The sequence below is a fragment of the Bombus pyrosoma genome, linkage group LG7 (genome assembly GCF_014825855.1).
Source record: "Bombus pyrosoma isolate SC7728 linkage group LG7, ASM1482585v1, whole genome shotgun sequence".
Lineage (NCBI taxonomy): Eukaryota > Metazoa > Arthropoda > Insecta > Hymenoptera > Apidae > Bombus > Bombus pyrosoma.
In genome coordinates this window covers 3,449,866-3,477,740 of record NC_057776.1, presented here as the reverse complement: position 1 = coordinate 3,477,740, position 27,875 = coordinate 3,449,866, and the positions used below count along the sequence as shown (strand labels likewise).

The window sequence follows — 27,875 nt, the reverse complement described above, 5'->3', positions numbered from 1 at the left end:
CATTTTTTTTTTCTTCAATCGATCTTTTCATAGCTGTTAATTGTTAGTATATTTACTAACAATTATTTTTTTATTTTATTACTCATATTTGTCTTGCATATTTTACAAAATGAAAAGTATTCGAATTCCTTTTCACGAACAGAAAATTTGAATTCAGATTTAAATTGTTCAAGTTTCATCTGATCTCAATTTGTGGTACGAAACGAAAGTTCATTGAACCACTAATAGGATCTGTGATTTCAGTTTTCAGAATAACGGAGTTGGTTAAAAATATGTGTAATTTTTGCGAATAACGTAACTTTTTTATATTAGCAAGAGTAATTTCATTTTTATATAACATCCCGCGAAAATTTCGTTAACTTTTATTACCATGCCGAAAAAGGAGAAAAATTTTGTTAATCACGTATGCAGATTAGTTTTAATTTTCGACGTAATGTGAAATTGCAGTTGCATAGAAACGGTGAATGTTGCATTGCATTGATATCGATAAAAATCACGCGTATCCGGGTTTAACAATTTTTAAAAACTACGCGCCACGGGTGAACGAGTGGAAAATAAAGAAAGAACGCATTCACGGAGTGAATCAGTGTCAGATACGCTACAACTGACGTGATGTTATTAGTACATACCGATGAGACAATGGCGCGTGTTAAATTATTCATGAGGTCATTGTTGCATCGTAACGCAGATTCAAACGTCGAGCAATTTGAGGTGTGATGAAACCGCTGCGTTTGACTCGACGAAATTCGATCGAAATTGCCAGTAAATTCTACCACGTTGATTAAATTTCATTCACCTGATCTCGTGAAAAAGGAAGAAATTAATTATACCAGAATTAAAGTTATGTTATGTGGGATATAAGTATCTCGTGAGAAGAATTTCGTAATGAAATTATATCTCGAAGAACCGTACAGAAATTACATATACTACACGTACATACTCGCAACTACCTTTCTCTCATCGTTCCCCTCTCTCCTCTTTTTTTATCCTAACAAGATGGTTGTCCTCTAGTCTAGTCAAACGGATCTCATTGAATCACGATAAGAGAAACCTTAAGCCATGTATTATTCGTCTATTTTCATTCGATCGAATTAAGGATCAAAGTTTCGGATAAAATTGAGCGTATTTTATGGCTATTCCTGTCATGCTACCATGAAGTATTTTACGCCGTATAATCAAGAAAACATGTGTTTATCGCTCGAGGATAAAGTATAAGTACTGAAACTTCCTTAAGCATCCTTCCACTGCAATATATTTATGCTAATTTATATATGTAAATTTTACGTAAGCTACTTGAGAAAAACTAGCCCCAATTATAGATATTTTTCAAACGTGCCTATAAATTAAGAATAAAAATAAATGGATTGTCATGTGAATCAGTCGATGGCCGTAATTTCATTATCTATGTACAAAGTCATGTTACGCGAGTTGCTAGTGAACAGGACAAGAAACACTGGCCGGTTGTCGGAGATGGTGGGGGGATGGTTACGTGTCCTAGTTTCGCGGACTACGGTGGACCACGATGCATCTTTGTCCGATGCCCCGAAGCAAATGGCTGGTATATGTCGAAAGAGTTACGTCAGGCGGGAAGAAAAATCCGCGAACCGGACCGGTTGTAACGACGAGTCAATCTGTTGGAGAGGAAAAAAATTCCAAGATATCGTGCGCGAGATAGAATCGCGTTACGTTCAGAAAGACATACCGAAGATAGCTATCTCGAACCCTGTTCGATGTGTACGTCAGTAAAAAGAGAAATTCTTCTGGCAGAAAGAACGGGTTACTGAGAAAATACCGTACGGACACGCAATTACGTGCGCGTGAAATTCGACGAACGATAATTAAAAGATATTTCATTTTTTTCTACTATTTTGATATTATATTCTATCTACATTTTTAATGTAGCGTATTTATGCTTAATAATTCCTATGATTTATTCTAATTTACTATAGCTATTAGGGTTTTTTAAAAATTTTGTTTTTGAACATTATTATTGAATATCTGTCAGAACGTAATCTCTGCACTTTCTCCTTTGCTCTGATTATTTTGTCTATAAACACGGTTAAGGTATGTGCAAGAAGAACATCTGCCATTTATTCCTCTCTAAAGTTGTCTATATACACTCTGGTGCTGTTCGGTTAATGAAAGTGTTAAAAAAGGAACGAGAGAAAGTAGAATGAAAATATCGAGGCGATGTTTTTCTCTAACCATTTCGTCTCCAACTTGTACATTTTATCTCTTTCTTTTCCTTTTTTATTTTTATGTTTGCGAAGAAACGATCGAAAACAATGTCTCAATACGAAGCAGCGCTGGGCATTGTCACAATAGAATTACACTCTGATCCGTTCCATCTCATGCAAGACTGTCACGACCAGACAGATTCGGATCGTCGGCGACTCTCTCTTTGTTAAGTCTTTCTCTATTTTTCTCTGCTTTTCGTTTGTTCCTTTCCTACGAGCGATGATATTTCACACGAGGCTATGTATACGTAGTCATGTAGCTGCATCAACGACACGGTCTAACGGCATTCAGTCGACCTCATCATCCCGCTTCTCCACATTCAGTCGCACACATTCTTGCATTTTTCTTTGCTCTTATATTACTTTTACCAATTTCTGCTTCTTTTCTCTCCGTTCCATCCGCATTCCCTTTGTTCTCTCGCTTTTTTGCCACTTTTCGCTCTTCTTTCCTGTCAGCTTTTCTCTGATCGTCCCTTTCTCTCCCTTTTTCTCCCAAAGTTCGCTATTTTCCTCTCATATCCGCGATCCCTTCGTCCGCTCCGTCTATTTTCTCTTTGTACGCTTGGTTCTTCCATATTTCTGCCCGCGACAGAAACTAAGGGCATCCATTAAACCTGACTGGTCTTTCAATAACGGAGATTAATTTCGATTGTTTCATCTTCTCGGTCACGTGGTTAATCACCTGAAGTCTCTCCAGCGATGTACCGACGTATTGTCCAATTAGTGCGTTTAAAGACCGATTGGCGACGCGCAAGTAGACCCACACTAGATTTCAGGGCGGCAAATGTCTGTTAAGGAATTTATTACTTGTGTTCTTGCAAACCGCAAATGACATTTATGCCATATTCTGTGACATTAATGCTTACGCAAATTATTACTATGTATACAGAAGCGCTAGATGCATTTAATAATTACAATCCTAAATATCTTAGGACCGAAGCCACATTAAGGATATTTATGAAAATTTATATTTTTGTGAAAACGAGCAAAACAGTAAGCAAAAATTTATTTGACGTACCGAGTATTATGGCAAGTGCTTTGTTTTGGATACTGTATGTATGTAGCGTGTATGTTCTATGCATTTTTACATCTTCAAATTTCCTATGAATTTGTTTATTTTATTTGTGATATAACGGAAGGAAGACATACTAGAAGGATGCATTAATCGTTACGTAATTACGTTTTTCCGTCGATGAAAAGGAAAACGTCCAGCGAAGTATTCATTTATCCTTGTTAATATGTCTCCTATTACCCGCTCTTAAGATAGATTCTGCGGGTCGTTATCGTTTTTCATTAACATAACAGGTACATATTAATGTCAGCGATGTCGCTTCAAGGTTCCGATTACGAAAATCACCGTGGCCAACGATCATCGAGACCAGTTTCAACGTAACTTGTTCTCCTTTACAGCTGTGAAAACACCGTTTGGTTATCCACGGATTCTCCACAAATTTATCTGCATCTTTCGTTGTTTAGTCTCGTGCAGACAATCAATATGACATTGTTATGATTTATATGTCGATAGGCTATGAATTTTTTAGTTTGATTATTAAAGATTTTCTGCTTTAAAGATTCGCAATTTTTATTTAAAAAATGCTAAAAAGAGAAAGGTTTATGCTGTATCAGTATTACCTCACAAACACAGAGATGATATGAATTTCGGAAGGAAAGTCGCTGCCGTGTCAGATTACGCGTTTGACAGTTTTAAGAGGGAAATTTTCTGTGATGGGAACAACATAAAGCAGTTAGAAAGTTTTTCACACATCTTTTGTTAAAAAAATATTAGAATATTAAAAATTCCTTATGACTACTTCGCTTGGAATTTTTCTACTATTTTGATAACTGTATTCTTGGTAGTTAAATTCGAATTTGCATCCGAAAATTTGAATGTGAATTTAAATTTAGGATAATCGTATGCTCTACTCTATTTCGTAGGTAGAGCTTGTCGCTCTAAATGGTAGATGGCACAACGAAACCTCTAATTTTTTCCACGATCAGTATGTCAGAACACGTGACACGAAATCTCACAAGGTGTCAGATTTATCTTATATCTCGTCTACTAATGATTCGCCTGCAAATAACGAACAACGCAATTCGATATCGCATCACTCGTGTGCGTTCGGCCTTGAACGAATCACTACCGGTTTTTTGTTGACGATTGCGCACGATTCTGCACGAATTAATTGGAACAAACTCCAAGTCCGACCACTATACGTAAATAATTTTGGCGGGACAGGAACGGACGGTAATGGAGGAACCCTTAAACAATTTGTAAAAAACGATGCGCGGACGTGTGAATGCAATATATTACGTTCGTGCAACTGCTGCTCCAGTTACGTCAAGAGCGTTACCCGACGGCGTTGTTCATGAATGCCAACGTAAACTCATTTTGAGAACATTGAAAAATAACTGAGAGGATGAAGAGAGTGGGGAGAACGCGACATGATTAAGCAATGCTTGGACATTGGAAATGGATCGTGCGTTTGTTTGTTGAAACTTAGCTTTTTTTTGCGGATTACTGCTGAGGAATTGCTTGGAATTTTTGATGAAAGAATTATTATACTGTAATAGGTGAATTACGCTATTTAACGAAATTCATTATTTGACTATAGGGGATATAGAATTTCATTTTGTAGCATTATGTACAGTGGTCGACACTAAGTTCTGGTAGAAAAAGTCTTTGACTGGAGAAAATTTCAGGAGTTTTAGGACTTTCAGGAGGTTTGGAATGTAAATGTTAAGCTAGGTCAGGATAAGATAAGTTACAGAATGAAACAGGGATGGGTGATTCAATATTTAAGAGGGAAAGCGGAAACAAAAATATTTAAAGAATAAGATGACATGGAAGTTGGTAAATTATACAACACGGAAGAGTTCATGCAGCAAAATTCTCTGTTCTAATTATCTTCTCTTTTAGGTTGTAAAAGGAGGAACAAGACCAAAGTACAATGAAAAGATACATGCAAAGCAATTTAAATTTAAAGAATCCTAACTTATTGTTAGTTTTATTAAAGATTTAAGATAAAGGGATTTGGAAGGAAAAATTTCTGTTTGAAACTTTTAGTTTACAAAAAAAAGAACAAGATTGTAATACAATAGAAAAAAATGTTCATACGGAATTTTTAATCGTAAAGGACTTAAATGCAAGATTCTAATTTAGATATACTTAAGATTCAAGATGAAAGAATTTGCAGGGAAAAATCTCTCTTTTGTCCGTCTCCATTGTATGTATATATATATACATGTTGTTTTCGAGCGCGCGACTTACGTGGAACCGCATTGTTTACAGTTGACACAACGTGAAACGGTGAGAGGAAGAAAAGATCACGCTGCACGTCGTCGCCGACGAGAAATCTGGACTCCGAGCGGTATTCGAGAAGAATTCCGAAGCATCGTGGATACAAAATCGCTTGACATTCTGCACAATAACTTGCGGTAAAAAAAAAAGAAAAAAAACGAAAGAAATAAAAAGAGAAAAAAAAAAGAAATAATTCGGTCCAAAAGGTGAAACACGATATATGGCTTGACACAATTTCAGACTCGTACATGTGCTGATCGTCCGTCGCAGATTCTGCAGTTTATTACAAGATCGAAGAAACGACCAGAGTCCAGAGTCTCGGAGTGTTTTCCCCTCTCTTCTAATTCCGGCATAGTCCTTAGCTTATCGCCGAGTCTATACTTATTGCCACTCGTGGCACCTCTCTGATGCAAGAAGTGTATCGGATAAACGGAGAGAGAAAGAGAGAAAGAGAGAGAGAGAGAGAGAGAAAGAGAGAGAGGCGTTCGTTAAGCTTTTTACGATTTTCACCGGAACGAACGTGGTCCAATTAATGCGATTACTATGCGCCGGAAGCTTCGCGTTGTCGTAACGGGCACGTTCAAATTTTAATTCGAAAAGAGAATCTTAATAGCTCTTTGGGATTTTAACCTCGTGCTTGGTAAAGAACGCTTCGTGTAGCTAAGTGGTCGTTAAAAGATAGAAAGATAGAGGAAAGAAAAGGAAAAAGAAAGGGGATCGAGGGAGGAGAGTGAAGGATTCAAGGATATGACATGAAAAGCAGCGCGAGAATATTCATGAAAAAAGAGGATACTAAGGGACCGTTAACTTTAGAAGGATCTCCCTTTACTATTCAAAGCAGCTAGGAGGGAAACATACGCGGGAAAACAACGACAACGTCACGCTTCACTCTTACATGCAAATTACAACGTTTCTAAGTTAACTGGAAACTGACGGTGGTCAGAGGGTTGGAAACTTTCAGACACATATATGCGAGCACACTTAATTGACAATTAAGCGGGAAAGAAGCGGAGAGGGGGCGACTTTCTCATTTAGAATACCCGCAGCGTGGAGCAGAGGATCTTACGGGAAAACAATCTCTCCTGCACACGGAACGGACGGTCCCAGTGAAAAATTCAATTGCTGGCTTGAATCACGTCCCTTGATAAAGAATCGCCGGAAAGGAATTTCTGTTCGGGCGCCAGAAGGGTTCCTTTTTATCCCTCTCCCTCTCCCTCTCTCTCTCTCTCTTTCTCTTTCTCTTTCTTACTCCTCTTTCTTCGACTGCTGAAAGAATAACCAGCTCCAGTTTCCTTCATCCGACGAAACGGATCCACCTAAAATTTTTATTGATAGACCATCGAGTACCTCTTTGCTCAAAAGAAAAGTAATCTCGATCTTGAGGAACGTTTGAAGGAACCAAGAAAGCGATCAATCATTCAGACACTTGTTACGCGGTTCATCAAAAGGTTAACAACTGTGGCGAGAGAAAGGTCACGAAGAGCTAGAAAGAAACGCAACTAAGTTCGACTTCGATCTTTTGAGGAATTATAGAAAAACTAGCTGTTACGGTGCTGTCCTTGTATAATTTAGAAAAAAGGAGAGGAAAAGGAAAGGGCTGTGTCTAGTAACAAGGCTAGTAATAGACAAGTAGTAAACGGAGTATAAGACAGTAGTTTATTAATTATCAAACAGCAAAATTGAATTGAGCAACAAATCTAGCGACGATCGTCAAACAATTTTAATAATATTAAGATTCTGTCCATCGAAGTACTTCCTCTAATAACAGAACTAACAACAGCTGAATAGTAAACGAAGTATAAGACGGTATTTCATTAATTTAGTACGATAGTCTGTAGAGAAATTCAGTTGAGCAACAACTCTACAGAACTCGTCGAACAATTTTAATAACGTAACGATCCTGTCGTAGTCGACTAGTAAACGAAATATAAGAAACTATTTCATTAGTACTTAATCAACCGTATACTGGATAGAGGAATTGAATTGTGCAGCAGGTATATTGACGCTTGTCGAGGAGTTTTATTAAGTTAAGGACAGTGTCCGACAAAAGGGACACTTTTTTTCAAAACGGTGGAAAGGAAGTCACGAAACACGGCGAACCACTACGGTATCCACTACACGGGCTCGTACGCTTATAGCAACGGAGCACCGAGCGTGTACAATAGCTATCCGACGAACGGCGGGTTCGTGCAGTCTCATCTCCATGAAGACTATCGGCCGATTTACTTTTACGTAGCACAGCCCTATACTATCCCGTACACGTTCGCCAAGAGACCGAGGCCATCGTCGCTGCTGAGGCCTGGCAAACCTCGGAGCAACTGTCGCGTCAAGTTTTCCAAGAGGCTCGGCAACGGCGACTTCTCGCAGAAGGTCAAGCAGGGCGAGTTCTCGAGAAGCCTCAGCCAGGTGCACTTTGTCGAGAACCAGGGGCAAGGTATTTATCATCATTTATCATATTTTTCTTTATCTAAATATGTACATTGTAGGTGACATTTAGAGAATCAATAGTGAGAGTCAAAAGTGAGCGATACACCGTAAAAAAATGATGTTCGTGTAATATTGGTTTATGTATGATCTTTTTTACTATTAATTTGTAATCCTGCGTACTTTACATCCTTTTTGTCAATCATTACATGTTCAATTTATGTGTGCCACATACACGTGTTTTTAACTTATAAAATTTTATTTATAATAAAAGTTTTTGAATAAATTTTGTGCCTTCAAGGTGTATGTTGAACCTTTGACTCTCACTGCATATCGCACATGTGTTTTGAAAATATGTCACAACTTAAAATAATTCTGTTCTATCCTAAGACGTATAGACCAAGAGAGCGATTCTTCGTTCTCTTCTCACTTTGGTAAAATTTACATGTTTTTTTTTTTTGCCAAAACGATGTGTTTAATACAAGTCACTTTTGCGACGTTTTGAGATAGGTTTCCGCTTTTCCTGAAAAGCACGTTTCAGTCGATTCGTGTTTGAAATACACGCGCGAATGTAACGCGTTAACATTTCGTTGTTCGACTTAATCGAATATTGTACCGTGTTTTATCGCGTTACTCGATAGATTAAATTCAAAGGTTGTTCATAATTTGCTTACGAATATAAAATTTCTGCTTTTATATTCTCGCAATTCAAAGTTTAATAACATCTCTATTTCGATAGATTTATATTAAATATTGTATGTAAAATACAAAATTTCTATTGAATTTACAGTAATCGAGTTCAGCTTAACTTGTATACAATGTGTTAAGTTTTAGATATATTATCTTTCTAAATATGACAAAAGCCGTTGAAATGATCAATTTATGCTTCACAAAACCATTTTGAGAGTGTCTTGGCAAAATGACCGAGCTGCTGAACGAAAGGAAAGCAAGAGAAGGATGAACTTTAATGCTCGAAATAATTGGAGAATTAAAATAATTGCTACGTTGATGTTGTCGTTTAATAAGCTGTCGGATACGCTGTGTGAATTCGATGTTTGATAGGTTGCTTGTTATTCACTGGCCTTGCTTCCTTTCATCCTTTTCCCTTTAGAATAGCGTGCAGATTAAATATCGTTAGATAAGCATTCTATAAATTTGTATTATCGAAAGAATAATGTATCCTATTTATTCTGTACTGTTCGCTTTGATGAGTACTATATGTTTCTGAAATTCGACTTCACTCTCTATATTCTTTTTCCAAACACTTTTCATCTGCCTCGTACAATCCTATCGCTCTGAGAATTCCGACGAAACAGTAATTCATCGGACGGATGAAAAAGGTTTCTGGAAAAGTAGCGTAATATTTGGTCTAGGCGCTTTCACACCAGCAGTATTTTTCTAGCAGACCGGATAATTGTTGCGAAAGCGGCATAGTTTCTGTGGCATAATTTAAATAGTTGCTGTCGTCAAGTAGACTACCGATACCCACGCGTCGAGCGTCTTGTCCACGATTAAAGCGTCAACACGCTGCTTTTGCCGAAAAGAGAAACCGCCACCAGAGAAAGGAACATTGTCCAAATATAAGGCGTCATTCCAATCAACCTACGAACACAGAGGACATCGTATTTGGACGAGAAATATGCGCTGTCTCCGAATGGTTCTCGCGTTTACTCGCAAAAGGAAACAAGTTGTACGCACTAACTAGTTACGAGTTAGCAGAGACAGCGAATAGGACAACATTTTTCCACGCACCTCTTAGGTTTATGTTACGATATAAAGCACACGAGAACGTAAGGAGTTAAGACTCTTTTATTCGCTTTGATGAGTAGAGATAACTCTAGAGGCTTTCATGCGTGTTGCAGGTTCTATGTTTTTCACTGAGATCTGTAATTTCAGACAGTTTCGAAGACCTTAGCATTGCGAAGAAATTCAGAAGGTTGAAAAGCTTTCCGTGACATTTGAGATTTCAGAGGGTCTGAAAGATTTAAAGAGTTCGAAGAAAATGAAGAAATTGAGAATGTTATAAAAATCATTTAAAGATCGATCAAAGATTTGAAATATATATATATATACGGCATCCCAGATTGGAGATTTTGGGATATTTTGAAGTTTCGAGTGCGCTACAATTTCGAAACTTTCTAGTGGTAGTTGAGGTTTCAGAGGGTTTCAAAGATTCCAGTAGTATAGGGTAATTGAGTATGTTCTAAAGGGTCTGAGGTTTCCAGAGGATTTCAAGAGTATCAGTGGTTCTAGATGCTAGTGAAAAATTTGGGAGTATTTTAAAGCATTTTAAAAAATCGATAACAGTTTTGAAATTTGTGTTATAAAGAAATATCGTCCAAATTCGACTATATTATAGTCCTAAAAATATCCGAGTAGACGCAGGGTCCGGTCGAATATCACGTGAAAGCGGAAACAATGTGATTTCTCGTGTAAAAATTAGGAAAAGATACAGAGTAAAATTTGTCACACGCATGTACTACACTGATTTTTAACTAAATATGTTCAGACTTTATTTTCTTGAAAATGGAGCTTTAAAGATTTTATTCCACATTTTTTACTTATTTTTACACGCACAATGACCATCTGTCGATTACTTAATCCTATCTAATTTTTAAACTCGATTTTATTGAAAAGTAAGCCAAAAATGAAAAAGTTTTATTCTATATCTTTCCCTTATTTTTACACAAGGAATCACGGTGTGCCCGCTTTTACATCTTATTCAATCGGACCCTGTGTATGTCAATCCTGTAATTTCTTTTACGCTCTATCACCGACATTTATTTCCAAATACTTCCATACTTTCCTCTTATAAATCTCGTTTATCTCAACTTCGTTGAACTACAATGATTTTATAGTTAACACAACGCATACTTATCATGTACGAAGCTTCATGTGCCGGAGTTTAATTACACGACGGAATGCACCGTACACAAACTTGTTTCCTGTCACAGTATATAAACTTCATTGAAGTTTCATGGGTTGGCCGCTCTCAGAATGAAAGGAATGCGAGCCGCGCATCCGGTATGACTTGCCACTTCTTTCGTTCCTCCTCTGTCCAGTGATCTCAAACTATCCGAAGACCGGCTTGCCCCGTGATCCAAGGATGACGTCGATGTTCCGAAGGGGCACGATCTTTGCTACGTTCTTCCTGTCGTTACTGGGCGGTGGGCTGGTTTGTGCCGCTCTGGTGACGCAACATTGGGTCGAGGCGCGACCCTTAAGAACTCCAAATCCTCAGGAAAGTGCTGGCAGAGTTCACTTCGGCCTTCTTCAAGGAAAGAAGGAACTAAACGTCGCTTATGGCTGGAGGACATATCACATCTCTGGTAAGTTCTTCCAATAATTCTTCAATGATGTACATCGACTGTACATATAGTTATAAGTATTAGGATACTCTTTGATATCTAACTGTTAACTGGCAGGTATCATTGGGTTGTTGGGCACCGTGATAATTTAGGTTTAAAGCATTTAATTTTAGAGTTTTTAATTGAATTGGATCTTATTACTAATCAATGTCTCAGAATAGTCATCCGATCCTCTTTGAATGGCAACCATCACGTTCATATGAGAGAGAGGTAAATTATGTCTACAAGTGTAGGAAAAATCTGTGTTATAATTATTAGTATTAATAGAGTATTACTACATAGCTTTAGTGAAAAAATTCTATAAAAATATAAATGCATACTATAAATGGAGGAAAATTTGTGACGTTGTCTAAAGAGCCACTAAGAATCTTTTGATTATATATATGGAAAATTAACGTGACAGTTACTAATAAAATATTTCAGTATAGTCTTATTGAGACAGATAGGCAATGAAAATTTGTGTGATTAAAATTTTTAGTGAAATGACAAGAGTATATATGTTTATATACTATTATTCTATAAAAATAATTACTCTAAAATTAAACGCAACAAGTCTCTGGGAAATACTTTGCGGCTATGGAGGTGGTCAGCTTCATTAAACTATTCGATTTTAGCCAACAACCACCACATGGCTTCTAACCATCGGAACCACTTTCTGTTAGATAAAGCGTCACGGTTAATGGATCGGATTTTACCTTCATCCCTGAACTGTTAACACTCTCCATTCAAGGATACCATCGTTTTCTCTTCCTACTACGTATCTTCGTTTTTTTTTTCCACAACGTGTTATATTTGCTCCACCGAGCATATAGCTATTATGTTGCTTATACGACAGCAAATGCATTACCGAGTGGTAATTAAACGCTTGAACTCCTTTCCGTGCATTTAGTGGTTTCTGTAGTCTTTCATACATTGTACTTTAAACCGAAGCTTCCAGGTACAGAGGCTATTATGTACTCTACGGTTTCTGTAATCATTAAACCATTTACAGTTGCGTTCCACTAATGGATAGCTGCGTTTTGGTATTAATAATTATCTTAATAGCTTTCAATATCGTCGTTCTACAAAATGTTTCATGCATTTCATTTTTGGAAGTCGAAGGTGAAGAAAATATCCTGCCTTTTATGGAAGAACAATTTCAAAATCCAATATATCGTCGACTAATCCTACGTCTTGTTAAAACTATCTCTTCATTTAATTTCTGGCCTAACTATGTATATATTTTTTTGTCATCCTCCTGAATATTTAAAAAGTTATGTATCTGTATGCAGAATAATGTTAGATAATTTAAGTAAATATTGAATTATTAATATATAAATTATACATCAGTATTTAAAATCTAGGAATATATATTAATATCTTTGAAATTATAAATATCAATCAATTACAAACATATAGCATGAGCCCATGTTTCATCTGTAAATCGAATTAAAGAGTAATTTAAGTAATATAGAATTAGTCAACAGTGTATGGAATTTTAGAATTGCTTCACTGTGAGAGACAAAAAGTGTAGCTCATAACATTTGTCCCATACCATTTTCTTTTTCTTACATTAAAATATTTTCTTTTATCCACTGAGTAACAAATTGAAAAAATCAACAAAACCGGCTATCATACGTTTCGCCTATGATTTTCGCTTGTTTTCTCGTAATCGAATAACCGAAGGGTTTTTCAAGCATCTAGAATGCGAGCTCGTATTGGATGTACGTGATTGCTTGCCACAAAGATTACCAGGAAACATCGGTGCTATTTGCACAATTCAATTTACGATGAAGTTTATGATTTAAAACACTGACCACGTAGTTTTTCAACACGATCGTGTACTGGACACGGACACTGATCTGTTAAATTATTCAATCTGTTCACCGTTGGCTAATCTGAGTTTCTGACGAGTTTCTCACCAACAACGCGTTTTACATAACTTTCATTCGACGCAAGGAGGGTGATCTTATCTTCGAAAGAACAACCAAGCACGACAGTCTGTCTTTATTATCTGTGTGCTACCTACAATGACACCAATCGATAATCAATTGTGATTGCAGCAGTATATCTATTTATCTATGTACTTATCTTTATCTTACCTCGGTCGGTATAACTTTATTACTCAGCCACTTCTCTAAAACGTTTCAGATAATTGCTCCGAGAAGATTGGAAAATTCTGTACGTAATTTATATCCTGCAGCTGTCATCCTTGTGTCTTTATCCTGTTGATAAAACAAATAGAATAGATATGTACTATGAAGACCAAAAAATTCTGCGTTCAAGTGGATAGATCAATAGACTTATAGAATAGATTGAAATGTACACATAACATTTAATTTTTGCAAAATGTCGTATTTGTGATTTTTTCTCTGATAAGCTAAATCGTTCGCATTATTGAAGATCTCGTACCTCATGAAATCTATGTTGTCTGCTACGATGGTCATCGGTAACACACGTTTTACTACATTTTTTAAAATGGTTAAAATAAATTACATATATGGATTAAAGAATGTTCAGTAATGTGAACAACTTATTGTTAGATAGTATTTTGTAATTAAAATAAAATTTGCAAAAGTTAAATGTTATGGCGTATGATATATTTCAATCTGTTGCGATTGAAAAGTGAGGAGTATATAAAATTCGGGTGACAGTGCATTTTAAAAAATTTAGTAACGTGGGTCATCGATGACCATCATTGCCAATGAACGCGTTAACAAATCGGAGCCTCGATCGTGTAACACGGTCGAATGAAACTAATCCGAGCACGCCGATTATCAAATAGTAGATTTATGGGAGATACGCGCGACTCTGCCGTTCACCATCTCCCACAGAAATCCGCGTACAGGTACAGTTATGCCGAATGAGATTCTCCTGGTCTGGCCAACTATCCGGCAGAATTTATGGTCCCAGTATCACATTGGGTACCTGAAGCACCGGAGAATCTCCCTCCATGCGGTTCTCCGCGACGATAACTCGTCCACTGGATATTATTCCAGGTTATACACATTGGTCGAGCTGGTGGAATCAAAATCTGATGTACTCCTTAGAAAATGAGCCGTTCACCAGAAACGATAATACATAGCATGTACATACAGCGATAGTAATTTGCTAGCGGTTAAGTATAATTCACGAGTGAATTTCTGGACTAGTTAAATTCAGATATAGTATACAGGACAGCCTATTTTTGTCTATAAGTGGTAATGAAGTATGAGCTTAGAAGTTACATATTGAACAAAGCAAATTAATTAATATGTTTCTATTGATATTTCTTCTGCAGACTCAATGGACGTTATCTGTTCTTCCAATTGAACATAAATTCTGAAGTATTAGCATTTATAGAATGAAATGGGTCAGTCTGTCTAGTCTCCTTTTTAGACATTCATTTTCAATATTTTTACCATAGAGGTAAATAAATATGTGTCGGGTCAACTCATACTTTGAATGCTGAGAGAGACAGAGAGACAGAGACAGAGAGACAGAGACAGAGAGAGAGAGAGAGATTGTAGCGTTTTAAAAAGTTGTAAATATATGAACCAGCCAATATTGATTGTAATAAATCTAACATGAAATTTCAAATATTTATTAACAAACAAAAAAGGTACAAAAACTAGCTAAACATAAACTGTGGTACACATTTTGACACAGTTTACTATAATAATAAATGTGTTACATCCATATTCATGTACATATACGTACAAGAATATCTATCTATACATACATATGAGCAAAATGCTGGAAATGCGAAGAATTCTTGATTCGTTATCTATCCATGATTTTTTCCCAGCTTCACAGCCGAATTCGAGTAACAAGAGTGTTCATAATGCTCGCGTGTCTTGTCATCCTGATACTGAAATCGTTATTGCCGGAGGAAACTGTTATCGCGCCATAAGCGGCGGTACAATGCCGGTCGGGCACTCGAGCGAAAACATCCGTTCCCCCCTAGCATCTTACCCTCAACGTGGACTCAGCCGGTATATTCACGTAATCCATGGGGTACACTGTCCGCCAGCTGAAACATTTGAATAACAATTTTACGGGCTCACCGTGTATAACGGTTCGTCTCACGCACTTCGGTCTCGGCATAATTTTCGCGGCAGACCGGACGCAAAAACCTGCCCAGTACCGGCGAAATGGTATATCCTCGTTACTTTGCCTGTTTATGGCCTAAATTGGTTCCTATTAGATGGTAGATAGTCGTTTACTTATTTTTTATGTAAAGCTATACCTATTTGTATTTTAGGCTTTCTAAATATGTATTTTTATATTGTAATTTATAAAGGAACGTACATATTGTATATTTGCATTTTAGGTTAGAAAGTTTGACGTGGAGGTTAGAGGTCTAAAGGGAGTAAGGGATTTTAATAGAAACTTGAATTAGATAAACAAGATCTAAAATTAGTCAGCTGAAGAAAAATAGTGAATGTAAATTTTCTTTCAAATTTAACCTGGTTACAGTAATCAGAAAATAGTTCTGCTGGTAGCCATTGTTCTGCAACATCAGATAATATAAAGGTATGGTGATATTTTTTTTTTATCTAGTTACATCTATATCTGAAATTTTCATTATCTTTTTTTCTACAAGTTTTGTATTGGACGCTCGATCTACAGATCCAATTTCCTCGTAGCATTTCCCGCCCGTCCCAACATATTCGTTTCTCCCAGCAACCATTTCATATTGCATTGTCGATCTGGAAGTGCAGTATCTTCTTTTGCCCAGTTTCCGTTCGTTCACAAAATTTTCATCGTGTAACAAGAACTTGATATTCTGGTCTCGATCTTCGAAGAAGTCTGATCTGTAGAGCAGCTAATGAAGACTGAAGGATATCCTTGAAAAATATCCAGAGCATCCTGATATATTTCATCTAGTGAATTGTTATACGTATAGAATACTGGAATTTTTTAACAGGATAATTTTGTTTAATATTTTTGATCACAGATCATTTGTAGTTAACTTTCGTTTAATGCTTTTGATTATAAATAATTTTTAATACTTTTACGATGTAAAGGTTCTAGAAATGCTTTGTATTACGATGACCGATAAGTTTGATGTTCAATGTACACAGTACATATCTATGGAAATCGGAGAATGCAGCAGAACGGTAATTGCACTCTCATGGCCAAGCAGTTTGACCCAGTGGCAGCTAAGTGTAGAGTATCAACCACATTGTAATTCTTATTACAGATGATTCTCTCTTCACAGGGGCAATATTTTCTTTATCACCTTCTTGTATTACGATTCAGTAATGACCAGCTACGTATCGAATAACAATCTCCTGTTGAAACTGTACATTATGGACAATTTCTCATTCAAGATAGTGACGTCTACTTTTTATATGAATCTTCGCATCTATCTTTACATTATATACAAGAGATTGTACAATATTCAAAGAGATATATACAATGTGTAAGAAATATAAATGTAACGAGAACCGTAACGTGATTCTACTCACTTCCAGATGGAGGGAGGTTCTTCGTAAGAAAACGTTGATGCAAATACGGCCATGACCATGAAAAGTCCAAGATTAAATTTTTGTTTATTGGAACGTATTCCGTCCATTACAAGTGACGAAAGTCTCGAAGGAACCATAGATCAAAAACGATTCTTTCTTCCGATCTAATCTGAATCTTCGAGTAACATGAATGATATAAATCTTCAAATAGCTCGAATAATTCGAATCTTCAGTTAAGCAAAATAATCTAAATCCTCAAGCAACTTGAAATGACTTGACTAATGAGTAATACTTCAATGTTACTGCCCAATTCCGCGTATATGCGTGTAAAAGCAGTTATATAGATCGAGCCAGTGTGGAATCAGGTTCAGCCGTCTCTCCCCCGATAAGAACAATGACATTGTTGGCACGCGTCATGAGAAACGTTTCTCTTTCATAGAGCCACGGAATGGTCCCGAAGGGACACACGAGAAACACGTACCGGTTCGATCATGTATGTAGCGATAGTCGCGTGGCGTGCACGATCAACCATCATGTATAGTTACTATTTAGCCTGAAACGTGAGGTCAATAACAGCCTCTTCGTTTTATTGTACCTCCAACGGGGCAGCCATTGGTATGCGTGACGCAATGAAATTGGCGTAATCATTTATTAATTCCCTCTCCGTTCCTCTTCGACTATATAGTTCATTGATAATCAAGAAAAGAATTAATCGCGCTGATGCACGCGACTAGCATATTCTCTTTGATCATTGGTCGAACGTGCGCTTAATGACAAAGGCCAATGGCATTTATTATTTTTTGAATGGTATTTATCTTCTTCTTTCTTTTTGTCAATCGTAGGTAATAAATTTTTCAGCTGAATTCTAACCTTCTTGTGAACCGTAGGTTCTTTATTGGTGGAGGAATTCGCGAGATGTTAATTGCTGAAATCTTGTACTTGGAAATGGAATGAAGAATTTGATGTAAAGTAGATTCCTTAAAACGGAGGAATTTTAAATTTAACGACCTTTCTTTTAATGCTAGAATATTTGGAAGCGTAGAGTGCTTCTTAAAACATATTAATAACTATCATTTTAATATACATTTCAGTATACGATATAGATTGGTAATTCTAATGTTAAATAATCTATCTATCAATTTCTATTTTATATCAATAATATATTAACGTCTACGTTATATTGATAACGTATTAGTTCCATTAGTTCCAATTATTATATATATTAGTTATTAGTTCCAGTGTAGTATTAAATGATCCTTGACTCTATGTCGATTCTCTAATCTTCAAAAAATTTTTTTAAATTTGTCGGATGATATAGGAAGATAAAATGAAGAAGACATTTTATCCATTTATCAAATAAAAATTCTTCAAAATGAAAAAGAAGAACGTAAGGAGAAAAAATTCTTTCTTGTCGCTGTATGATTAATGGTTTGGTGTCAGCGGTTATTTAAATTACTTAACAGTAGAACAGACAGCCGTAAGAGTCTCGAACTGTCTGACACGGTTTTAATTCGTTCCCGACGGAGATTTCATCAGCGGCAAAAAGTTTTGCGACACCCACGCGCAAAAGAAGCGGTTGAATAAAGAAATGCGGCCCGAGGGAAAGATTCCGTGCGCGAGAGTAGCCGCGACGGTTGTAACAATAGGAGCAGAAACTGGTTTCTGAGTGTGCAAAAATCCACGACCGAGTCTCGTGGTCGACTTTCACGTGCTCGGGCTACGTCGTATCATCGACTGTTCTCCGGATGCTGACCACGGGGAATATTAAAACCCTTTTTCCTGGAAAACTTTCACGGCCAACGAAAGTCTTGGATCACATTTCATCTAGTTATAATTATCTTTATAAATTCCTTTACTTTACTGGTACTTTAAGATTAAATGAAATGTACGCTACATTTCTTCTTTTCTTGTTCCTTATGTTTGATAATCTTGGATCTGATTTTAAAGAGACTGAAACTCCTAGATTATATATTTCCTTGCTTTCGTCTGGTCATAATAATCTTTGTACACTTCTCTTTTTGTGTGTGTGTTTCCACATTCTACAAGGTTGGTACTCTGATTTATCAACTTTCAATTTCTTCCCTTGAAATTATATAATTTACATATTTTAATTGATCTTCTATGGATGTTGATTTTTTATAGGTATAAAAAATATATTTTTGAAATATGAAATATATTAATATATAATATTAAATATATTTCTTGAATTAAAAGGAATCCTCCCTTACGAATAGTACAAATTTCTTTTCATGATTCCAAATCGAATTCATTATATTTAATGGATTAATGGTATGGTCGAACAAAGAGTATTTTAATAATTACGGATTTAGCCCTCAAGCAACCAAAGATTACTTCAATATTCCACTTATTATTATTAGATTAGATTGTTTTAGAGAGAAAAATATTTATTTGAATGATTCTTTTCACCTACATATCTACAAAAATCTTTTTCTTGTGGCTGAACAAAATTATTAAGGCAAACTACTGTAATTGAAGAACTTATTCTTTATTAAGGTAAAATATGGTCGTTTTGTGTGCTGGAACTGAGTGCTTGGAGTAGACGTCGAACACAAGGAAGGGTGCAGCTCTTGAGAAATTCCTCGGATGTCCTTTCGTGGACGCAAGTTGTTAACTTGGCGATTCACTGAGAACTCCGCCCGCGGCTAATTAAATAGTCCGTTATTTGCGATGCAATATAACTTGAACTAGCCAAAGCAAGAGTATTTACTGCACGCTTAATTATTCATTACATACCACGATAGTTTCAGTTTGCACGTCAATCCAAAGTGGGATTCGGTTTGCTGAGAAAAATTGAACTCTGAAATGCATGGAGACTTTTTCAACGATAATAATGGACCTCGTACATTAATAATATGCTAATGAAACGTTGATTAATGATAATAAGAGTTTATTATAGCAATTATAATAATTGATTTGTAGATTAGTTTGGTTTTTAACATACTTTGCTCTAATTTGATCGGCTCAATTTTATTAACTATTTGCAATTTAATTATTTCTTTTTTTCTAGGGAAATTAAACACTCTTTTTTTTAGTCTACAGACTTTTTGCGTGTTATTTTGTTATTTTTAATTATAATTTGATAATATAGAAAATATAGCAGTATTTAAATGCAAATGACTGAAATATAAATGCGAGATAACGAGGCCCGCATCGTTGATTTTTACTGCTGCCACTAAGAACGTTGAAACGCTATTATTAAAGTTATCGCATAAAAATAATCGTTTGTTTCGTTTCAGTACCTCAAATGATCAAGCAAGATCCAACAGTGATGTCCTGGGGACTGTGGATCAGCACTCTAACAACAACCTCGGCTGCACTTGTCACCGCTGGCCTGGCTGCTTTACTCGCCGTTTTGAACACAGCCACTTCTCCTAGATCTAAGATCCTTTCTGATCCTGGAGTATATTTTATAAATATCTTAACACGTACGTCGATGAAAGTATTTAATTTCAAATACTTAATAGTATTTAATTTAAAATAAATTGCTTTAAAGTTCAAATAGAAAAGAAGCAATATTTTTCAAAAATTAAATAAAATTTATCGTATCAGTACATCACAATATTATAAAAGATTCAAGATATTAACACAATTGCAATTTGAAAATTGGTTAAAATTCATTAGATCAGTTATATTATAATACGTAAAATTTGAGATAATAAGCTAATTGATATTTGATTCAGTACTAATGTGCATGGCGAGTACGAGCACTTGGCTGGCGCAGTATTACACGAAGCTATACTTCAACGTGCTTCCAAAGGAGGACATTGATAATATGTGGACCAGCGAAGGTTCTGCCGAGCTTGGTTATTCATTTTGGTAAGAGACTTTTCATTTTTCTGCTCGATAGCATGGTTGCATTCACAATAGAAATCCTCGGTCAAGCATCATCGATGATCTCGCATTTTCGTAGTTGTTTGCAAGTTTTATACGCGCCATTCGATATTATGAATGTTTTTCGATTTCCAGTAAAAGTTAGCCTTTTCAACTAACGAGCAGTGAATGCACACTTGCAGCTTTGTAGAATACTATTCAATTTAAGTTAATTTATAATTTATAGTGTAAAGTATCTTATCTTTTAAACGTTCAAATTATTTTACTTTTATCATTCTAAGGATTAAGAAAAGAGATATGATTATTGTCAAACTACAAATGTTTATGCATTTATGAAAAATTTAAATGTGCAAAAATTTACACAATATATAAATCAATAATATATACACAATACTTTATCTAAGTGGCATTTTTTAAATTGTATTCATAAAAAATATAAATTTGCATAAAGATCTACGATCTACTTATTATTTCTGCATATATCAATGCGTTAAGGAAAGTGTCCTTGAGAATTTAACTGATTTTAGATATGTAGTTATATCTAATGTAACTTTCCTTTTTCTAATCACTGTTAAGTTACAACAGTCAAAGCGTGTGAAAAATGAAATACAGAAAATTATTTAGATTTCTAGAGGTATATTTGAAATTTAATCTCTGAATTTTCTCATTCCATTGCTCTTCTTTCAGGCTGGTTGTTTGTGCTGGTGTGGTGCATTTAATCAGCATAGCATTGGTAGGCTGGGGCTCAGGACGAGACAAAATCGAACGTCTGGAGACAATTCCCGCACTGGAGGAAAAGACCGCCGCGGCAATAATGCTGTATTGAATCCCAAGGCTCTTGAGACGAGGACTCAAAGACAGAAGAGATCCATTACAAAAATTACACAGAGTGCTGCTCATATTTGTTAGCGTGTGTCGAGGCAACAGGAGTCGATTAAGCAGAGAGCTGGCTACGATATTTCTGCTATTCGAGAAAAGACAAGTTCCTAGATGTTTGTTAGCATACTTAGCATCGTAATGTGGAAAAAGGGAAGAACAAGCACGTTAACGGCATTACCACTTAAATCGTGTTAAAGTTTCAGTGTGAAATTTGAAGAATGTTAAAAGAAAACCTTCGATTTATATAATACAATTATTGTCCGATATTCGGATCATGAATTTGTTGAAATATTTAAGAATAAATGAAACGCGAATTTCATCGCACAAAATCTGAACTAAAATTTCAGTAAACCGACTACAAAAGTGGAAACACGATTTTTGTAACGATCTGATCAGAATGTAGTTTCCGGCTGAACGCTTTTATTTAAAAAAATATGACCCCGAGCTTTTCAGACCGCTGAAATTATCGAGAGTGGAAACTAGGCCATGTAATTGATCGTTTCTACACGGAGTTATGAGCTTGCACCGTAATATTGCGTGATTCGAAACATTTTGAACAGTTGAGTACGCGTGTGACAAAGTGTATATTATACATGATGAACTATATCTATATTTTCGTGTAACAATTTCGAGAAATATCAGATATAAATATATACGTATACCTATGCGACAGTGCATCGCGATTTGTTTTATTATAATAAAAGTATATTTCGGCTATCGTCATTGAATCACGTCGGTCGACGTCTTCTCTAAATATCTTTACTGTTTTTTCTAATCTTCCTTGCGTTTGAAATATCTAGTTTTATACGCGCATTTATTAATGCTTAAACTTTCTTCCCCCCTTTTTAGAAACTTCTAGCCCTTTTCTTGCGTACAGTATGATTAACAATTAGAACTATAAGAAGGGTAGTATATATTTCTCGCCGTTTAGGTAAATGAAACAGAAAATAGATAATAAATAGTGTGTTCATGTTTTCTATCTGTTTGTCGGCAGCGACAAAAAAAGTCAACTTAACGCAAGATTTCATGAATATTCTGTTCATTAAGTTTCATAGGTTGTAAATAGAAACGGAGTTTGATACTCTGTAGTGATTTATTTATTACGTAGTATCTTAATTATTAACTATATCATAAATGTAATAAAACAATTAAAAAGACAATACGGATAAGATGCGTAGATCTTCATTTATACCACATTAAAGAGGTCTGTCCTCATGTTTTATGTCTCAAAACTTTGTTGCATTATTATATAATGCTAAATATCGTTGCTTCGGATGAGCGCCGAAGATTACTTTACGTAGATCTTTTAACCCTTTGCGGACGAGTGTCGGCAAATAGCCGCCCGAATCTGTTTACAGTTCCGGACAGTTATTTTGAAGTGGACGTTTATTTTTCTGAGCGATAATCTTAAGCATATTTATGCATGGGTATAGTAAACTAAACAGTATTATGTTTTTGATGAAAGAAAATTATAGATCTCTAGAAATCTTATCTTTCGTTTAACGTAAACTCGCGATGCAGGACGATGGTCGAGTCAGAACGAATTTCAATCTTTCAATGGCATTACCAGATGCATTAAAAAGCTTTTTATATATTATTTATAATACCTTATACACGATGCCTAAAAGTTCCAGAAAGAACATGTTCGATAGTAATAGTGATTATTTTGAACCTGACAAGATAGAAGACGAAGACAGTGCTTCAGACAGTGGAAACGAATTCCGTTCAACAATGAATCGGCTCAAACGTTTCAATATTTCTAGTAATAGTGACACTGATGATGAACTAAATATTGATGAAAATAATACAATCCTCAACAATGATTAACGCAAACGTTCAACGTGTATATTTCCTCAACTGTGCGCGCAAATACTTATCGTCCACAGCGACGCTCGCTTTCCAAACGGCTTCGTCCACAAAGGGTTAAAATCATACGATTTGTTATTTCTTTCCTCTTTTTCCAAGGAAAAAGTATCACGCCATGTATACCAGTTTTATAAAAAAATTGATGTAACAATTAGGATACAAGAGAATTTCGTTAATGTTTTGAGACTTTTAATCACTGCCATCTATTAACGCCGGCTCACCTGTGACCATCCATCGTCTTCAGGCGGTCGTCTTCTCTCATCGTGTTTTGGTGGAAGTCTATCATCTTTAGTATCATCTCGCCTATTAATTTAAAAATATTTAATAGCATACCAATTTCAAAATTAAAATTTGTAAAATTAATTTTTGAATTAATGAAAATATAGTCACTTTTCATCACGTCTCGGAAAGTCTCGTGGCGAATTTTGTATTGTATCGCTTTTGTCGCGCCAATTTTGACTACGCGTTCCACCACCGCCACCGCCACCGCCGCCGCCGCCGCCCCCACCGCTGCCGCCGCCACCACCTCCACGACGATCAGGCATTCTGCCACGATTACGAGGTCCATCAGATAACGAATCACGTGGAATGTCACGCATCTGTAAAATATTGTTAAGTGAGTTGAAAGTATGTTTTATTTATGATTCGATAAAGCTTTTATACAATTATTTTATACTTACTGGACGTCCATCCATTCCACGATCTTTATCTGTCCGATCCCTTGTATCATCCTTATCGTAATCGTCTTTTCTCCATCTCTCGATGGTATCTTTCTTCGGTTTATCGTCATCCCTTCGCCATTTATTATCTTGTCCCTCTCTCGCGTCCCGTCTCTTCCAGCGAGTGGATTCTTCCTTCATACCGTCATCTTTTGCATCAACAGGACGACGCCATGACATTTCGACTGTAATCAAATAGAATGTAGATAATATCATATAATCATGTAATCCTTAAAGCATGTTTAAACAATAAAGTGTAGAAATGTACCTGGCCTTTCTGATATACGATGACGTTCACCTCCTCTCCATCTGGTTATTTCCTTGTCCCTCTGTCTCTCCTCTTCTAACTTTCGTTCTATTTCAGCTTCTCTAGCTCTAGTAATTTCTGCCTGTTTTTCAATCTTAGCTAGACGTTCAGCTTCCCTCGCTTCTTCCTCTGCGCGTCTCAATCTCTCTTCCTCCTCTCTCTTAGCTCTTTCCTCCTCCAAACGTCGTTTCTCTTCCTCCTGTTTAATACGCAATTCCTCTAGACGTTTTCTCTCAATAGCCTCAGCTCGTTCCTTCTCCCATTTCGCTTTTCTTTCAGCCTTACGCTCCATCTTACGTTTCAGCAATCTGCTAACTCTCTCCTCGTTCAATACTCTCTCAAATTCTTTCAACTTCTCTAAATAAATACTCTTACGCTCGGCCAAAATTTTCGCTAAGAAAATATCATGATCCTCCTTCATCCTCGCCATACGTTCACGAGTAGCAACAGCCTGCTGTCTCTCCTCAATAGCTGCAGCAATTCGTTCAGCTTCCTGTTGTTCCCAGCGTTGTTTAGCTAATTCCATTTTTTCTTCAACTGCTTTCTCTAGTAGTGGTATTTCTTCTAAACGTTTAGCACGTTCCAGGTAATCTATTTTCTTCTCCTGTGACTTCAATTTCTGCTGCATCTCTCTACGTTCTTTCTGCAATTCTTCTGCTTCTCGAGCTGCAATTTGTTCTGCATCTAGCTTCTTGATTTCATCCTCATCCAATTTCTTCAGTACCTTCTGACCATGACTAGTTTGAGATATCTGTTGCATCTTCTCCTTCAAATGTCTATCCTTAATCTGTTGGATCTCACTCTGTTGTCGCTTCCTTTCACGTTCTTCTCTCTCTTGTTCGAGTCTCTTCTGCTCTGCTAACATTTGCTGCCTCTGGAGCTCTTCCTGTCTTCGCATTTCCTCTTCCTCGCGGACTGTATTAATATGTTCAATATATTCTTTTCTTTCTTCTATGATCTTGTGTCTTCCTAGGATTCTCTGGTGTTCTTTCATTTTGGTTTCATGATAATGGCTTACCATGGCGGAACGCAATTTCTCTCGCTCCATCTTCTTCTTATTCGGATTAATAATATTGATCGCTCGATGCAGCACAGTGGCCATATTTACAAGTTGACAGCGAATCTGTTCAGAAGGCATTGCTTGTAACACGGGACCATCGGGATGATCTTCTCTCTGAGCTTCCGACAAATCAACTCCAAAGTGGACACACTTTTTTCCGTGACTAATCCTTATCTGCATGTCGTTGTATCTTACACAATCCACCAGCAGACGTTCTAGGTGAAAGTCTGTCGTAAATTTGGCAAGTTCCAAAAGCCTAGCGAATTGTATCGTCTGATAAACCTGGGATATTTGATGAACCAGACGTACGAGTGTTACATCTTGTAAAGCTGGGACATACTGAATCAATGGACTATTTTCGTCTGCTTGTAGCGTTTGAATGACAGAATCTACTCGGCTACATAGCTCCAGAGGATGAAACTCGACCTCGAGCCACGAATACAATTCTTGCAATTGTGGTGATGCTAAATTAACGATGTTCAAACGAACAATGTCTTTAAGCAAGGAAACTCTCGTTGGTGGCTGAGTGAGTCCTAGAAGTGTAGCAAGTTTCTGAGCTTTCTCTAATGGACTCTTGTCTGTTTCTATAAAACGATCAAATTCAGGGTGCGCTGATGGCAGTGGGATAGATAGGGTGGCCAATAACACACGATTGGCCATTCTCTGCTGTTCCTCCAAAGACATATTCTTTTTCATTTCGCGGGAGAGTTGCAGCAATTTAAACAATGCGGCAGCATGGAATAGATAGTTACCTGCCTTCCAGAAAACCATGGCTAATTTCTGGTAATAGTTGGCCATGGTTTTTGGTACTGGAAGTTTCTTAGATAAATTCATCATACCATGTACATCTTCGGAGGATTTGAATGCTTCTTGCCACAGCTCCATTTGTATTGCAGAATCAAGTTGATTTAGTCGCGTTTCCAAATTCAGCTGTTGCGTCTCCGCCCTGTTCATGGAAACATTTGAAACTAGGGCCGGTAGTTTACAAATCTCCTCTAAGTGTTTTCGTAGTTTCTCGCACAATTTACGAAATTCAGTCTTACGATTATATTCAAGACAAAACTGGAAGGCCATACGTGCGATATCATGATATAACGTTTCAACATGAGCATTTGTTCTTAATAATTCTAAGCACTGGCAATAAGATTCCCATAGAAATTTCACCCATGGCGTCAGAATAGTGCGATCGCTTCGATCTTGCGCGTCTTCGCCACTGACCGCCGACAACAGTATGCTTTCAGGTGTGGCTAAGTTATCAAGGTCATCTATATCTATAACAGCCTGTTGACTCTGTTTCCGCGCTTGATTTGTTTTTTCTTCTGCCATGCGTAAATATCCACGTATGACATTTTCTAAACTTCCAACATTTACCGATTGGAACATATTTCGATACTGAAATAGGCCTTCCTTTGCTATGTGTGATTTCTTCAGCTCCACACATAAGTCCAAATATTTGAACATTATCGGTTCCAATACCGATTCTGACCAATTGTATGTCCATTTTTTATTGCGGAAGACTTCTTGCAAAGTATCTAATGCTCGGGCTGGTTTGCCTACTTCAATGAATTCTGTCACAAAAAAGAAAGGAAACATATGTTTTTAAATTTTTTCAAAAATAGTTAATCATACTGCTTTATAATAATTCACTGTGACATTTTCATTATAACCATATTAAAGAATATCTGTCTAAGAATAATTTATAGCTAGTGTTTATGTAACAGAACAAATAAAGAGATACAATAATGTCAAAGTTAGGTCAGTGTCACTATCATAAAAAGACATATTTAAAGAACATTTACCACATAAAGCTTTTTATGTTCACATAAAAAAACATATACTAGACAACTTTATTTAACATAAACTAATAATCTTTTTATTTCAACAAACATACATAAAAGAATAGAATATTATATTTCATTCGGAATCATAGTATACTTTCTATTTAGGACTCTAACCTTTCGTAACTATTCCGTTCTAAGTGCATATGTTTGGGCAAAATTAATATTTTAAAAAAGTCAAATGAGACGTGACTTTAGCCATATTGAATGTTATATGACAAGTAGGAAACGCCACTTATGGCGATTAACCAATATTGTAAAAATACGGTTAAGTAAAACGATATGGATCGCAAAATCTTTAGATGAACAGAACGAGAGAATTTTTGCAGCTCTAGATTAAATAGGTATCGGCCATAGTCATTCTTGTTACGAAATAGTTATACGAACCATTTGCTCTTTTCAGAGCATTCTCAGGTCTCTGTCCATATCGCGCCATTTTTTCACGGAATATAGTCGATTTCAAACCATACACGCTATCATAGGATTCGAAAAATTTCTGTGGAAAACTTAGGATATATTTTCTTTCAATTACGCGACGTTTATCACGGCGTACCTCGACCGCGTGTACCGGATGAAAGGCGGAAACTACGGAAAA

General features: G+C 36.4%; 2 protein-coding genes across 4 annotated transcripts; one reads left to right on the top strand and one right to left on the bottom strand.

Annotated features, from left to right (window-relative positions):
* Positions 1 to 75: 75 nt before the first annotated feature.
* LOC122569829 lies at positions 76 to 22,659 on the top strand. Of its 2 annotated transcripts, none has more exons than XM_043731456.1 (7): positions 76 to 5,088; positions 5,155 to 5,461; positions 5,527 to 7,969; positions 11,022 to 11,288; positions 20,017 to 20,205; positions 20,461 to 20,596; positions 21,299 to 22,659. In XM_043731456.1, the coding sequence occupies exons 4-7, from the start codon at positions 11,066 to 11,068 to the stop codon at positions 21,435 to 21,437; spliced, it is 687 nt and encodes a 228-aa protein (XP_043587391.1). In that variant the 5' UTR covers positions 76 to 5,088; positions 5,155 to 5,461; positions 5,527 to 7,969; positions 11,022 to 11,065; the 3' UTR covers positions 21,438 to 22,659. The 2 variants fall into 2 exon arrangements, with proteins under 2 accessions (XP_043587391.1, XP_043587390.1); XM_043731455.1 differs by having other exon boundaries at positions 76 to 5,461; positions 5,527 to 5,672; positions 5,776 to 7,969.
* On the bottom strand, positions 12,853 to 27,875 carry LOC122569827 (eukaryotic translation initiation factor 3 subunit A). 2 transcript variants are annotated; one of them, XM_043731451.1, is made up of 7 exons: positions 27,668 to 27,875; positions 24,344 to 27,010; positions 24,037 to 24,260; positions 23,747 to 23,955; positions 23,578 to 23,659; positions 13,409 to 13,531; positions 12,853 to 13,331 (listed from the first exon to the last, which is right to left on the bottom strand). In XM_043731451.1, the coding sequence occupies exons 1-6, from the start codon at positions 27,714 to 27,716 to the stop codon at positions 13,454 to 13,456; spliced, it is 3,309 nt and encodes a 1,102-aa protein (XP_043587386.1). In that variant the 5' UTR covers positions 27,717 to 27,875; the 3' UTR covers positions 12,853 to 13,331; positions 13,409 to 13,453. The 2 variants fall into 2 exon arrangements, with proteins under 2 accessions (XP_043587386.1, XP_043587388.1); XM_043731453.1 differs by lacking the exons at positions 12,853 to 13,331; positions 13,409 to 13,531 and adding an exon at positions 15,083 to 15,318.